The following is a 17436-nucleotide window of genomic DNA, read 5'->3' on the forward strand; positions in this document are numbered from 1 at the left end:
TGCGAATATAATTGCATGGGATTTTTGTTTTAATACTAAGTTCTATGGCTATTATACTACTTACTCTTTGACCTACGCTCACCCTACATCTCCACCATGAGACTAATATGGTCGTTATGGTTTGCTATCTTAAGACGCACGCTATAGCGTGCGCGCCACCGCCACCAGAGCTTTTAAAATAAATTACAAATTCTAAAAGAAAAATCAAACACTAAAGTAGAAAGACGAGAAGAGTTTATTATTACATGTGGGTAGATGGCAAGATAGAACCGTGATTAACCATAGATCGTCCTGACGTAATGCGCTCCTGCCGCTATACCAGCCCAGGTTTCCTGGACAATTTGCTCCACGTACTGTGTAGGCACTTCGAACAAGTATTCGTAACCAGGCAGTTCCAGAGTGTAGGTCAGAGGGACGCCCACGGCACGGGTCCAGTCGCGCGATGTGCCGGTCGTGAAGTATAGTACTTGGGCAGCGTTGCCTACCACGTAGCGGGGAGCTTTGTCTAACGCCAAAGCATCTATGGCCGTTGCCATGGTCACACCGGCAAGATGGAGCGCTAGGCCGTTGGAAGGAAGAGTACCTAAAAGAAAAGTGATAAGTTTAATAATAATGTATTTATGTATATATATGTACCTATATAATATGTTTTTATAGTAACTAGAAAATCTAAAAAAATCGAACAAGCGGGCATAGCTGTGTTTAATATTCTTTTTCTCAAACATGCAATGAAATATTGATGTTATGTTCCTTATAATAGGCTGCGAAGTATGACGTTTCAGGTGCGGCTAGGACAAAAGGTCGTTAATGGAATTTCATACACATCTTGCGGGCCTAGGCCGGTAAAGTCCTGTTTTTTAATTTTCATTTCATAGATATTTGTGACACAGCATCGTGGCATTCATCCAGTAAAAAAAACTAGAGGCAGTATTTGCTTTATGGTTCGTAATGACACTCTGCCACTACGCCTATAAAAAAAAAACATAAAACAATGTTTGCTATAATTTGCAGTTTTATTTGTATAAAATCAACATGAACTTAATAAATAATACATTCTATAATTTTATAATTTTAAATTATAAATTTAACTACACAAATAAAAACATTTAAAATATTTCATCTAAACGTTAGCGGTAAAAAGGTCTACTCAAACACGCGTAGTTATATTTTTTTAAATTGTTATGGAGGCAAAGTTGAAAAATATTGATTCTGTTTTATTAGATTTATGGTGCGTTGTTGATTTTTTGACTTTAATATGAGTTTCGACGAAATAATGCAATTAATATTAATTGTAATCGTAGGTGTTGGAATTGGCAGCGTAAGCAGAATTGATTTTAATAACTTGCTGCCTCTACCGCCAAGTCAAAGACGAAGTATGTATATGGTTGCTTATGGCAATTTTATTATTTGAGAAACTAAGAAAAATGTCTTACAGTTTATTAGAAACAGTTTTGTGGCATTTTTTAAATGAATGTAACTACAAATTCGTCAACACTGTGGAAATTATACTTATTTACTCCATGCATAAAGCAACGATATGTATGTGAAACATGATATCAACATGAAAGACTATGACTGTAAACTTATGTGACGAAAACGACAGTCAGACGGATACAAGGCGAAAAAATCAAAGATACATGAAAATATACGGGTAGTAAAAATACACGACTCGTGTAAAACATACGCGTGATAATGATATAGGTACGTGTTGGTTATATTTTGGGTGTAGTTTACTTTTAGTTTTTTCTATAAATAAAACTTGGGTTTCGTGGATTTTTTATTTTATTTATTTCATTGCATGTTTGAGAAAAGCACTATACATACCTCGGCGGGAAATGGGGTTGCCCGCGCTCAGAGCTATTCGGCCTCGCTTCGCTCGGCCGTCTATATGTCTTCGGCCGGCAACCCCTTTCGTCCCGGCCTCTGTAGTAATGTACTAATACTATACATATAATAATTGTGTATTTTTTTTCATACCTTCAATATCCAGGGACGACTACGTTTGTATGGAGAAGAGGTCTTTCACTATTACCCTCTTAACACCTATATTTTTAATATCTATTCTTACCGTTATTTCCCCACGCGTAAAGGAACATATTGCCGTAGCTATGCAGAGAAATGTACATAGCGGCGCGCTCCAAATGTTGGTTGACAACATCTCTGATCACACGAATCTCTGGTTCGGAGAAGGCAGTCGGGCCTTCATAGATGATGCTGCAGGGGTTAGCACTGGACGCCGAGGTGCCCCAGTAGTGGTCGAAGTTACGGTTCCCGTCAACGCCAGGGCATTCGTCGCTCCCGGGGTGGGCTTTGGATCGGGTCTTGCGCCAAAGACGATCCTAATAAGTAAGAATACGATCCTAATAATAAGTAAGAAGACGATCCTAATAAGTTTAAAATAGATTTTAAAATACCTACCAGTAGTGCAAATTCATCATTCGCTTGCCCTTATTCCATTCATTTGGGGTCGGCGCAGCATGTCTTTTTCTTCCATACCTCTCTCTCGCCCGTCATCTCATCATTCACTTGCGTTCGTTTCATATCATCTCTCATACAGTCCATCCACCTTTTCCTCGGTTTTCCTCTCCCGTAAATTCCCTCCACATTCATTCGTAATACCTTTCTCGTCACATGACTTTCATCCCTCCGCATCACATGCCCGTACCACGCTAGGCGATTCGCTCTTACTCAGATGGTTCCCGTGACCTGTCGCCATTTCATCCATCTTGTTCTAATCCGGTTTTTTACGTCACGGTCAATATCGCCATCGCACTGTACCAGAGAACCGAATTACTTGAAGTCGGAGCAGACCGGCAACGTAACGCCATCGAGTTCCATGGCAGCGAAACTGGGGAGACCGCCGAAATCGCAGAACATATGTTCAGGTTTAGATCTACTGACCAGTAGTGCAAATTATCACTTCCTTATTGCTAATAAAACGTTGTTCGATTGAATTAATGATTGTTTATTTGCGGGATATGGGTTTTACAATAAGTTGTTACAATTTTAATTACTTATATAGTTCACCATACTACTTACACTACAACTTACTTACTTACTTACTTACTTATACATACTTATTATATATAGTTACTTATATATACTTATTAAATTAACAAAGTAACGACACCACTTTTCACTCTGGAAGCAACATCGAGATTCTTGGAGCCTTAGATTTACAAGAACACCACTATAATTATCAAACTGCGGTCTAATAGTTACCTATGCATGTCTTAACCTAATAAGACGTCACGTACATAAGTAAGTACTTACTCGGTAGTATCGTCAAAGTTTGTTTTTCAAATGATTAATTAAACATTATGTAAATAAACGATGGGCGAACGCGATGCAGGTTTTAAAATATGAATAGAAAAAACTTGCAAAGTCATGCTGATTGTGATCTTACAAAAGCTTTAAGGGCAAAGGTTATCACGATCTTACCTCATGATGTGTATACTCATAACCGTCAGGGTTAGCGAGCGGAATTATGACCCAGTCAATATCCTGGGTTAATTGGCTGTCCACGGCATCAACCACTAACTGATTTATGATGTAGAGGGCTACCGGAGTAGTAACCCATTCCCTGGCATGGACCATGGCGTCGATAATGATGACCGGTTTTCTCAGGTCCTCAAAGCGTGTGGTCGAGATCCTCACGTATTTAATCTGTCGTCCTTCATAACTGAGGGCGGGGTTCATTACTGTTACTAAATTGGGATACTGTGCTGCTAGTTCGTCCAAGTGGTCGTTGATCTAGAAACGAGTAAGTATATATTTTTTAGGGTTTCGTAGTCACCTAGATTATCTAGAAACCCTTATAGTTTCGCCATGTCCGTCTGTCTGTCTGTCCGAGGCTTTGCTCCTTGATCGTTAGTGCTAGAAAGCTGCAATTTGGCATGGATACATAAATCATGCATTGCGACAAAACGGTAAAATAAAAAGTATAAAGTAATTTTACCTCCCATACAAAAAGTTTTTTTTTGAATTTTTTTTATTGCTTTGTTCCAATAGTGTGGGGTATCGTTTTATAGGTCTATTAAAACGAAGAAGGGTCTCCTAAAATAAATTTTTGATATAGTTAATATTTTCGGAAATATGCGCTCCGAAAGAAAAAAAATATGTGTCCCCCCCCTCTAACTTTTGAACCACGGGTCCAAAAAATATGAATAAAATAGTGAAACAAGAGCTTAATAAATACTTTCAATGAAAACTATAGTCGTTTTTGAGTTATTGCAAAAAATCTTCTTTTCTTAGTAAAAAGACGTGAGTAGTAGAGATGTGCGCCGATGGCAAAATCATCGGCGGCGGCGTCCGATGATTTTATGACCGGCGGCGGCGGCGTGATCGGCGTGAAATCAGCGTGGCATAATTTTTGATACTGCATGAGAACGTGGCTGTAGAAACTCTATATTAAAGCCTTCTGAGTATTTACTAGGCTATCCAAAACATATTATGTGTGTTTTCCAAATTATTGCCGAAAATTATATCCCATCATGACACTTGGCAACCATTTATTACCAATACCAACCTAACGGTTACCAACGGTATGTTTAAATATTAAAATAAAAAGGATACTTTAAAACGCTACATTTTAGGCAGTATTTTTAAGTATAAAAATACTGCCTAAAATGTACCAAGTATGGTCAAGCAGATCTTGTCAGTAGAAAATGCGGCAAATTTGAAAAATGTAGGCGCGAAGGAATATCGTCCCATAGAAAATTTGAATTTCGCGCCTTTTTTCACTGACTAGATTTGCTTGACCAGCTATACTTACTTTGTAAGTGGAATACAAATAAAACAAAAAAAATCTTTATAAGTTAAGTCTTAAATCTATGTATAATGACTTTTCCCAGCCGCTGTCGCCTCACCTAGGATTTGTTACGAAATAATGATGAACTACATACTTTACATTTGTCTGAACTGAAGTTTAACAGAAATGTAATGTTAGATTAAAGATGTCATCGTTTTCCAAAGAAAACGTCTCTGGCAGGTAGATTCGCTCAACAGAATGTCTTTGAAGTGTCCCGTTTTATGGAATACTAAGGTCTACTTTGTTTTCTTTACTGCTAGCTTAGTGATGATAGTTGGTGATTTAAGTTCCTATAAGTAGGTATAATTGTTTCTCTTCTTCTTCTTTTTCTCCGTCGAATTACTCTTGACAGAGCAGTCGTGGTCACGTTGAACGACGAATGATTCTACGCCAGTTCTCCCTGGCAGATACTTCTCTGGCACATGTGTTAAGTGGGGTGTTGGTAAGGGCTTTTATCTGATCCGTCCAACGCATTGGGGAACGTCCTCTTGACCTACAGCCATTGACCCGTCCCTGGACAACAAGTCTCTCCATGGCCTGCTCTCCACGTCGCGTCACATGTCCGAAGTATCTGAGGATACACGCTCTGACCGTAGCTGAGAGCCTCTCTTTCACTTTAAGTTCTTCAAGTATGGAGGCGTTTGTACGGTGTTGTGTCCAAGATACTCGCAGCATAATTGTTTAAGTATAGCTTATTGTGAAGCTTTAAACTGATTTTTATAATTTTGATTGAAATATATATTGTTAAGTAAAAGAAGCTGATAATCACCATAAAATAACTAAGAATTGATCGTGTGTAATTTTAAATGAAATTGTATATTATATGATAAATAAATAAATCATATTTATCATCAGAAATGAGGCCATCCGCAGCAGAACCAAAGTAACCGATGTAGCCCTCCGAATCGCTAAACTTAAGTGGCAGTGGGCGGGGCACATTGGCCGTAGAACCGATGGCCGTTGGGGTGGAAAGGTTCTCGAGTGGCGACCACGTACCGGAAGACGCAGGGTGGGTAGACCCCCCACAAGGTGGACTGACGACCTGGTTAAGGTCGCAGGAGTCCGCTGGATGCGGGTGGCGCAAGACCGGTCATTGTGGCACTCTTTGGGGGAGGCCTATCTCCAGCAGTGGAGGTCCTCTGGCTGATATGATGATGATGATACAATTTCATTTACGTTCTACAAAAAAGCAGTGCGAAAAAATATCAAATAATGACCTGAGATCCAGAAACTAGATCTTGTTTAAATTAACACTAAATCGTTATCACAGCTAACACCGCAACGACAAAAATGATGCTAATTTTGTTCACCGGCAAATAATAAGCGAAAAAGCATAAGGATCTTTAAATTATACCTCTGATACTATATATTCACTACGCAACATGGAATAAGACACGATAGGTATCAAATTTTCCCACGCCGGTTACATTATACGCCGGTCAAATTTATCGGCGGCGGCGGCGTGGAAAAATCGTCGGCGGCGGCGGCGCGGCGCACATGTCTAGTGAGTAGGTACTTACAAAGCGCTGCAAATACTCCCTTATGATACTTACTAAACTCTAAATCATAATTAGATTCCAAAAAATGTTGCCACTGCAATAATTTGTTTGTAAAATAGTAAATTCCTTTTTATAAATAAATACGCTAAGATAATTTATTTATTGGTAATTTTACGCCTACGATTTAAAAAAGTACTTTTATTTACTTATTTTTACATAAATACAAGACGCGCTAGTAAAAAGTGGCAACATTGTATTACTTTTTTTTTAATCTAATTATGATTTAGAGTATAATAGGCCCCGTTAGGCTTATTTTGACAGAATGGTAACTATTACGAAACCCTAGATTGAGCATGGCCCGACATGCTTTTGGTTGTTTATTATTTCGTAGTTTCACAGTGCCTTGTTTTTACTGTAATGCTGTGTTACTTATTTGATCAATAAAAAAATAGGTACAAGTAGCATTTAAATAGTAAGTATAGGCAATAATTAAAGGCATATTATTAAATTACTGAGCTACCTACCTCTTGGTACCTGTAAAAAGTATCCCAACCGATGTCTCGCCCGCTGCGTTTGGCTGATGCTCTAGCAGCTTCAATTTGGTCGTCTTCATTACGGAAAGCGCTGTTAAATAATGATATTACTTACTTAAACGAGACTTATTATTAAGGAAATCCTTTGCATTTTTTTATTACTAACTTGTTTCGGTCACAAAGAGATCTTCGAGGCTCTACCTATTCTAATTTTGCAGTGGAAAAAAATACTACTGCTATAGCTATCCGGGGCCCTTGTTATGTATGACTCACTCTAGAACGGTCCGGGCCCGGGACGACACTTACTTTTCTATGACAAGTGATCGGTGTTCACGTGATGTTTCTAAGTATAAAAAACTGAAGTGTCGGACGCCTCGGCCCTGGCCCGTAGGTTTATAAAACCTTTCAAGATCTCTAAATTAGCAGCGGTTTAGTAGGATGCATACATTTCAGCACTTACTCGGCTAGATTATCAATCACTTTCTTATACGTGATCTGTCGCTCGTCGAAGTAGTGCAGCCATTGTTGTTTTACTTCAGGAGACAGTCGCACCAAAGCTTGAAGCTGGTCCGTTTCCACGGATGGTTTTGCAGAAAGGATATCCAACTTGGAGTCAAGTGACTCTATTTCCAGGGCGTGCCCAGATATTTGGAACAGTTGGTGTCTGAAATCAACATTTACTCCATAGTTAATACAGAAAACGAAAGATAGCAACATATTTTTTAATAAAATATTTCTTACCCTTCGTATTTTTCATGGCGTCCGTAGCCTAATGCCAGGAACGCAAGGAAACAGATGACCGATCGCTTCATTCTACCCAAACTGACTGCTGTCACGCAAAGATTAGTAGTTTATTTTCAACATAATTATTAAGAGATTATTAACCAAGATTATTCACAGTTATTGGCATTTTTATCATTGTTTAATCTAATCCGGTTGTTAACAATTAACAACATAAGCCTTATTGAGCTTACTGTACTGTGCATTGTGCAACTAGGTCGATCTGTGTAAAATTGTCCTATAATATTTTATTTATTTACATAAGTACTATGAGTATGTGAGGTCTGCAATTAAAGAGTATTGTATTGTATTGTATATCAATCATCGTCATCATCATCATGAAAGACTTATTTTTACAATACAAAAGGACGGTGACTGTTTGATTGTATTTTTTTGACTTAATCTTAATATTCTAGTCTCATTTTAAGAACTTTAACATTCTATTCTTTGCTCCATCGTTACATTTAGTTGGCCCTACCTATAACCTCGTCTCATCAAAATGTCTTTGGTACTTATGCCATATCTAGTTTTTCACAAGAAATGTTTATATACTTACTATGGCCTACCTATACCTACACGGTGGCCAAAAAATAAGTGCATTTCCGTTGTCAGGGAGGTTTTGGGATTATACTGAGCAACTTTTACTATGGGACCAACACCGAAATCGCGAAAAAAAAAATTTACCCTCCCATAGAAAATGGACCAGCCAAAATGTATGAAACAGCCAAATTTTTTGCCAAGCCAAGTTGTCCAGTATAATCCCATCAAGACCTCCCTGGCAACGGGAATGCACTTATTTTTGGGCCACCCTGTATATATCAGATTAATAAGCTTTGGATTATAATAAAGACTATAAAAATGATGAATACGTGTGGTGATAGCTCACTTGATATGGTATGGGGACAAACAAGTAAAACAAACATCATGTTTTGTAATAAGTTATATTGACCTATTTAAAGCACTCTTGTGCTTGTTACTAAATATTATATTACTACTTACACACGCAAAATATAGGCCCATTCAAAATATCTATCATCTGAATGTACCTTTATTTAAAACTTCTTAATACATATTTCCAATACATATTTCTAAGAGTGTGTTTAAATCCAGAATGTCTCCACGCATAAATTAAAGGATCTAATAGACAATTGCTTACTCCTAATAAATACAAAGGTCCTAATGTTAACATTTCTAGAGGAATGCAGTCGTACCCGTTGGTCATAATATCACATTTAACATAAACAATTATTGTTACATAATATGGAGCCCAAGTTCCAACAAAGCATGCTGTAACCAATAGCACAGTCTTGACAGCTTTCAACTTACTCGGGTGCGAATCAACAGCCTTCGCTTTTCCGTAGTAACTAGAGATCGCTTGAAATTTTTGTTTTAACTTATTTCCGATTCTCTTTTCTTCTACATTTTTCTTGCTTAGTTCATGCATTTCTAAAGAGTTTCCAGCTTTTTCTGTTATAATTTCTTTAGATACTGTTATAGTGACCGTCGTTTTCGATTTTTCGTCAACATTGCTGGAGCTGCTGTCTTCAGCTTCAGTTGTTTCGAACGCTTTGTTGACAAACGCAATATTATAATTGTAGCTTTCTTTGATTTCTCTGATTCTATCTACAGTTTTTACAGCACGGTGGAGAATAAGAAAGTACAAAACGCAAACCATAATGATGACTGATAGTACAACGACAGATAGTATGATCAGCAGGGCTCTCGGGAATAGTGCAACGTACCAGCATCTATAGTTGGTGAAGGTCTGGCCTGTCCAACCCATGGCCGGTAAGCTTGCGACAAATATTCCTGTAAAATTTTGTTATGATAGTCTTTACATGGACTTTACCTTTAAATATCGTGTGTTAGACAAACAACAAAATAGTGCAGTGAAGAAACTACCAGATTTTAGGTACAAAGTAGCTAGTATTCGTAAAACTACGTTAACACCTAGGTATAATTAGCAGACATCGTCCATTTTATAGCATTTTCGGTGCAGCGGAGTGGTGTTAACGGAATTGGTAGAAACAATTTCAACCCTAATGATTAATTAGCGTTAATTAGGTTAATATTAACCTTAATTTACCATTTAAGTTGGAATTATCTATACCAATTCCGTTAACACCACTCTGCTGCACCAAAAATGCTATAAAATTTACGATGTCTGATAATTAGTAAGCACCCGTAAAATATAGTTTATTGCGTCGTGTAGGTAAAGGAGCAGACGATTTATTAAATAAGTCTACTTAGAGTTGGTGGCCTATTGGTAAAGCGGAGGTTTTGAGTTCGAACCCGTCTCGTAATAATGAGTTCCCTGGAACGTATGTACAGCTACAGATAGTTGACTTCCCTGCAAACAAATTTATATTTATAACAAATTTGTAAAATATGCAGGGGGTCAGTTATCTCTGCAGCTGACTGTACATAAGAAAAGACAAATTACAAAACATTTTTCCAGTTGCTCTTTGGTGAACAAAAATATGGATAGGTATCTATCTAACCAGATTAATCCCAAATAAGGCCTAGATTTCCCTTCCGGCTGCTTTTGTAAAAAACAGTACCTGCACCGTTTTGGTTGCCAAAAAGCGAGAAACCTATGCATTTTTTGTATTGTGTTGTTTAGGTTGAACTTGAACCTTGCAACCAAAAAAGGATGAGGACCAACCAGGATACAATACATGCAAATACTCTACCAACGCTACCTAGCGTAAGGAAAAGCAAAATAGGATAACCAACGACGCATAAACTATATATCTAAGTAGGTAATCGACTCTACAGAGAGAACTGTCATTAAACAATATATTAAAATTATTTCTCTATATGTTTCGTCATGGATAGGATTTAGGAGAATTACTGCCCTAGTATGTTCCAACTATTGGTGAACTCTCCCGGGACATGTACAGCTAGAACCAGATAAGTAAGAAGCATTGATACTCCAATATTTCTTGAACATAGTTCGGACTGTCTTTTGGAAACCTTTGTGCCACCATGCGTAAATAAGTGGATTTAATATGCTGTTTAAAAATGCTAAGGTAGGAATGCTACCTCCGAGCGCAATTCTGTACTGCATACACCTAGGGTTTGTCAATTTGTCTTCACAGAGTACAAAACAAGTGACGGTAACAAAATAAGGGAGCCAAGTGAATAGTAAACTGCCCGTAGTGAGCATTACTACGGTTATAGCTCGCCATTTGTTAGCTTCTTTTGGCTTCGGTGGGGGCTTTTCTTTACAAAACTTATTCAGTATTGATTTACTTGTATATCGTTTTGACTTTGAACTTGAGGATGGGATGCTTGCTATAGAATAGTTCGAATCAATAGTGAAAACGCTTAACTTGGAGTCTTCGTATTGACTCTTAAGCATTTCTTTGCTATTTTCCAAGTTTTTATTATAAGAACGGTCATCTGTGCCATTAAAACTATCATTATTAAGATCACCAATGCTTTTAGATTTTTCAGTTTTTCTTGTAAATGTCCTTTTCTTCGAGTTATCACATATAGCATTAAAAGACGCACACCGTCTCATTGAGGTTTTTTGGGGTTTTGTAGGGAAAGTTCTATTGAGGTTAGTATTGCCACGATATATTCTGAGTCTTGGTGTCTCATTTGAGTTTGAATTAAAATTAACGGACTTTTCAGCTGCTTTTATCTCCTTGACGTTCTTAAGTGCACGAACTAATATTATAGAATATAGTATAGTCACAAGTATGATAGGTATTAAACTTAAGGAGGAGTTAAAAAGTATGAGTGCGCCAGGGAAGAGTGCGTGGTAGTAACATCTAGTGTATAATAGCTCGTTATTGACCCATCCGGTGGCCGGCATAAATCCGAGGATGAGACCTGCAAAACGTTAGATACTCTGCGTTAAGTTAACACACAAAATTTACACAGTACAAATAAGAAAAGCATTAATTACCTACTTATAATAGCACATAGATACCTACAAGCAAAGATAAGGTAGATGTACACTCAGCTGCAAATGGCATGGCCATTTTATGAATGAATTCCATTCATAAAGTGGGTATGCACTTTTGCAGCTCGCTGTACCTACAAAGAGTTTATAAGTCATTGACGGGTACATTCAACATCCAAAAATATGTGATTTGAGTTTGGATAAGCTTACTTACTTAGAGCCAGTTGCACCAACCGCATTTTAGCGGACTGATCAACGTCACTTAGCAGTGAACTATGTTTAACTTGCCATACAATAAAATTTAGCAAACACTTTAATGATGAAAGACGGATTGGTGCAACCGACTCTTACTATGTTAGTGTTATTTTCCACGTAAGGGCAATATCTCTGGAAGTTACGAATACCTAAGTGACTTAGTTGATATTAAACTTTAATATTAACTAAGTCACTTTAATAATTAAAGGAACATTTTGAACTTCATCGCCTCAAACGGGATTCGGGTCCCCGTCAGCTCAGCTACTAGCATACAGCCTTCGGTAGGATGGTATTCCACCTGTCCAATTCTTTGTCCAATGTGTATTTTGCATCTCAAATTTTGATTAGTGAGACGTAATGCACATGGGACCAAGATATTGGACAAGTGGAACCGACAAGCTCAGTTGGAACGAATGCAGTCGCCACTATCCAAATGTGGCTTCGAATCCAGGCGGCCAATCTTGAAAAAGTTCCTTTCAAATGAAAACATAAACACATAAAAAATATATGGATCTTCTTACCAATCATCCAAATGATAACAATGGCAATCCTGACTCTTGTTGTGTTAAAGTATCTTTGGTAGTATAAGCCGTGTAGTATGTAGAAATAGCGGTCGACGGCTATCAGCCCCACACTGAATATGGACACAATCGCCGGGCACACGATCATACCTGGAGATAATATGGTTGGTAAGTAAATTTTGATGAAACTGTAAGCGCCACTTGCACTATCCCACTAGCCCGGAGTTAACCGGTTAAACCGCCAACCCTGCAGTGTCAAATTGTACTGGTAACCATGGTAGCTCCAGGTTTAACCGGTTAATCCCGGGTTAGTTGGATGGTGCAAGTGGCCCTAAGTAGAAAAATACAGGGGCCTATTGCATAATAAAATAATTTTGATGAAACTAATAATAACAGCATGATGATAATAACAGCAAGAGCAGAACACTTGTGAAGGGATCCATGCTAATCAAACCCTGGTAGTCGAATTTTATTATTTACTATGCAGCGCGACATCGCACGCGGCGCCGCACGCCGCTCGGCGGCACCGCGCGCGACACCGCAAAATTTTGCGGTGCGGCGGGCGACGCCGCAGAGCGGTTTGCCGCCCGGCGGCGGAGACGTCGCACCGCTGACATGTGGCCGCGGGCCCTAAGTAGAAAAATACAGGGGCCCTTCGCATAATAAAATACAAGCTATTACTATTAGTGATTTTGGATATAAAGTCACTAATAGTATTTAGCTTGTATTTTATTATGCAATAGGCCCCTGGCTGTTGCATTCAGAAGGGATCTAATGAAGGCAAATGATAGAGGACCTTAAATGCTACCGATTTGAACCCAAGTATTTTCGGCGAAAATTAATAACCTACGAAGGTAACGAAATTTAGCTCCTTAGATAATGTGGGTAATAATATTAATAATTAGGAGATTCTGGTCTCCTAACCATTTTTAGGGTTCCGTACCCAAAGGGTAAAACGGGACCCTATTACTAAGACTTCACTGTCCGTCCGTCCGTCCGTCTGTCACCAGGCTGTATCTCACGAACCGTGATAGCTAGACAGTTGAAATTTTCACAGATGATGTATTTCTGTTGCCGCTATAACAACAAATACTAAAAACAGAATAAAATAAAGATTTAAATGGGGCTCCCATACAACAAACGTGATTTTTGACCAAAGTTAAGCAACGTCGGGAGTGGTCAGTACTTGGATGGGTGACCGTTTTTTGTTTGCTTTTTTTTCTTTTTTTTTTGCATTATGGTACGGAACCCTTCGTGCGCGAGTCCGACTCGCACTTGCCCGGTTTTTTTTTATAATCAAATGACAAAAGTTTAGTTAGCACGGTTCAATAAAACACAGAATCAATGATTTCTCTGAAACCATTAATCAGGAGCTCTAAAGGTCCTCTTTCATTGGCAAGTTACTTTAACTTATATCATGACTGACCTAAAGATGTTTGATTAGTCATAAGAGCGACTTTATCTATATATTTATTAGTTGCATTTTATAATTATTAATGTATTATCATTCTTTTTGCTTGTATGTAAATTTAATGTTGACGTGGAAAAGTGCCCTTGTGCCCTGAATAAATGTTGAAGTTGAAGTGTCGTCACGATTTCGTTTATTCTTCATAAATTTCTTGGTGGCAAACAAATCGTTTTAACGTTTAATAAATAACTGGACACTTGGACAGTTACATTTCTGAAAAAAAAAAAATACTAACCTAATGAATAGGGGTATTCATAAAACTTTACGGGCCTGATTTAGTTAAATTATGTTTTATCCCTTTCTTACAAATACATAAGACAAAATGACAGAGAGAGTCAGAATGACAAACGATAAACGATTTAAGTATTAGCTAACCGAGGTTAGTACTTTGTAGCGCGTTTATGAATAAGGGGGTACCTAAGTATGTAGGTGAGTTTAAAGTTTAGTTAACTGTCTCTTTTGAACTTGCGTCTTTTTCGGAACCATTCTAATTAAAATTTGTACAGCCCTATATATCAATGGAAAAAACTGAGATAGAATCATACTTCGTAACTCCTAATCTTTATTAAGTACGCCAGGACGTAGGTAGTAATAACAAATGCCTTTCGAAAGAAACTAACCAGATACATAAATTATGTACTTTATTGCTTATGCAATCTATACAAATGGCTGACCATAGTGTGTGTGACCAGATTTATATCTGTCGCATCTCTCTTAATGGTTTACGAGACCAGCTTAATTTACATATTAAGCACCTACTTAGGAACCTATTTATCTCGAGTTGATTCTCAAATGACAGTAAAATTATAATCGTAATTAAGATTTTTTTTATATTACGTCGGTGGCAAACAAGGACTCGGCCAGCATGGTATTAGTGATTATACAGGATGTCCCTAGCCACTGGACAAAGCCGAAATGTACATTGTTCATTAGGGTATTTAGAACCAGTAAGTACGTATACAAAGTATCATAAATCATAACAATCGGTGTAGAGGTGTCGAAGAAATTAACAAATCACGATTTTTTTACTTTAGAGCAACCTGTATGTGTTAGTAGCTCCTGAGGTAATTTAAATAGTTGAAACCTTCTTCGACCGTTTTGATTATCTTTTTTATTTATGACATTAATAAGATTCTGACTTTTGACAAATGTCATCATTGCCGCACATTTTCAAACAAATTGTCAAAAGCACTGCCAATGATTAATACAGTATGTTTCTTTTTGTTGTCGGTTATTGGAAATAAGTTTTGTTTGATAAATTAATTTCTTATCTTTTGTTTTGATTAAAAAAATATTACCGTTAGAGCATTTCTGAGAAGTAACCCTACGTGGGATTTCAGGGTTTGTCCAATGGCTAAGGTCACCCTGTATTTGTATAAGAGGTTTCGGCTTATGGAGTAGTGTTGGTAGGGCTACGGGCCACTACGAATAGACTCGCTCGCACTTGTAGGTACGTACAACTGACAATATATACAAAACTACTTACTGATTATAAGTAGGTACCTCAAAGTTGTTGACTTACCAATTTGAAATATGCACAGTGGGTTGGAGGCCATGGAGTTGTCAATTATAGCCCCGAAGATGATGGCAGCGCCGATGATCGTGTCCGCCAGCGACACATTTCCTAGCAGGAGGTAGGTGCTCTTGGGCTGTTGGCCTGGAAACATTTTATGGTGTTTTTGAAGGTAGGCACTTCCTTAAATATAGGATGTCACTTTCGAGGAAAATCACTTTCTCGGAATGTGACTTTGTTTCTAAAACGCGGATAACGTTGCAGTAAAATGTTAAGAAATAAAAGGGGGCAAAATTCTTGAATGCAGCGACCATTTTTTTGTTTAGTGTTTTTATTTTACTACTTTGTGGACACTAATTAGCCGTTTTTTTCTTAGTCTTCACCCAAGCAATCTGAGTTTAATTGAACCTTATATATACGAAGTTTAGCTGGATAGGTACCACCGATGTATTCTTTTGAATTACGTCACTTTCATACATGGGCAAGTATTTATAAATTATACCTAAGCATATATTTGCCTAAAGGATCGGGAAATAGGTATGTCACTACACAAGAATTTCATTAAGTACAGTTGACCCAAACATTAGTTCGATTAGCCTGAACGTATTGAACGTGGCGCACGTTCACTTATGATATATTTTACAGTATATATAGGTAAGTAACAAGATGTCTACATGTTATCACCTCGTAAAGCTTATTTAACTAAAATATTAGTAGGTAACCGTTACCGTGTCAAACTTGATCTTGGATCTAAAATTGTAAGTTGATATGAAATAGGTAAGTAAATTAATGCATGACACCATACAAGCTGCTTGACCTTGGCTATTCTAAGTAGGTATTCAAACAGAAAACATATCGAAGACGTACCTCGTCGCAGTATCAGGCCGCTGGATATAACAACAATTAAATTACTTAGAATTATCAATGTACCGACAACGTATGCCACACTTTTGTACGCAATCAACTGTTCCTTTTCCTTCGTCCTGTAGGCTTCGTACAAATCGAAGAGTGTCTCTTGCTGCACTACACTTTGGTTTGTCACATTCGCAACACTAACGTTGAAGAAGTTAGCCACTTGCTTAATCAAAGTCTCATTAGTCACATATTCCATAATAGGTGATGCTGTGTTGTTCTCCATAACTTGTATGTAAACACTGTTGGCGCTCTAGCCTTATGAATCAGAATCTCAAATACCGCTTCACAATTTATCTTTTTAGATCGTATAATGGCCCGCTGGACGCGCATGTCAATACCGGTAACTGGCTAACGAATGAGTGTATGCCAAATATTCCGCATCTTAAGGAAAGAGGATAAGCTTGATGTTAGAGTTTTGTTTATTTTAATGAGATGATTTACATATTTGTGGATCCGTAGGCAGCGTAGGAGATTGTTATGATTTCTTCTGAGTTTCCGCATTACTTGACGATGGCGAGCGGACCTTTCCTATGGCTTTTTTATTTGTGGCTGCTATGGTGACTCGTGCGTTTGAATAATGTCGCCATTAGTATAATGATACGCGATTTGTTTTAATTATGGAAGGCCCTGTTCGCATATTCTTGGTATAAACGACTTACGGGACCTTACAAACAATGATTTTCTTTCTGATGGTAGGTAGTTTGTTATATCTACACTTTTAAGCGGTTACCCACATAGGTAGTTAGTTGATGTTGCCTGTTATTGCCAATTACTGTAATGAGCGCGCTTTAGTGCCCTGCTTTGAATACAAATTTGATGATCTTGTGCAAATAAAATGTTGCTTAGTACCTACTACCTCTATTCGCTGAATGAGATCTAAGTACAAATATATAAATTCAAGATGAAGCTTGGCCGGATGGTTAGCTATTAAAGGTAGGTACCTGAAATGAATCGATCATCTAGTTATTTGATTTAATTATATTTGTAAGTAGGTAGGTTCTTACTGACACACCTGCAACCAGGTTGATCTGGAATGTAACAAGTAAACTAATTACGTCGTAGGTACAGGTACTATCATCTATAAGTACTTACAACTATGCATAGTCTAATAAAACATGGTCTTCCATTCCCAGAGTGACACGGGCCTACGTCACAACAACATGGCCGCTATATATAGCGCTATCGCATATTATCATATAGCGCTGTCGCATGATGACGTAGGCCCGTGT

At 37.8% G+C, this 17436-nt stretch overlaps 1 protein-coding gene across 1 annotated transcript; it reads right to left on the reverse strand.

The window, feature by feature from the left end:
- Positions 1 to 254: 254 nt before the first annotated feature.
- Positions 255 to 17008, reverse strand: LOC134799565 (carboxypeptidase A4-like). Its single transcript, XM_063771998.1, has 9 exons — positions 16160 to 17008; positions 15302 to 15436; positions 12312 to 12461; positions 10958 to 11462; positions 7303 to 7506; positions 6834 to 6933; positions 3442 to 3753; positions 2069 to 2339; positions 255 to 583 (listed from the first exon to the last, which is right to left on the reverse strand). Exons 1-9 carry the CDS (start codon positions 16428 to 16430, stop codon positions 276 to 278), a joined length of 2256 nt encoding a protein of 751 aa, XP_063628068.1. The 5' UTR covers positions 16431 to 17008; the 3' UTR covers positions 255 to 275.
- Between the last annotated feature and the right edge of the window lie 428 nt (positions 17009 to 17436).

Source organism: Cydia splendana, chromosome 18, assembly GCF_910591565.1.
Source record: "Cydia splendana chromosome 18, ilCydSple1.2, whole genome shotgun sequence".
In the NCBI taxonomy this organism is placed as follows: domain Eukaryota; kingdom Metazoa; phylum Arthropoda; class Insecta; order Lepidoptera; family Tortricidae; genus Cydia; species Cydia splendana.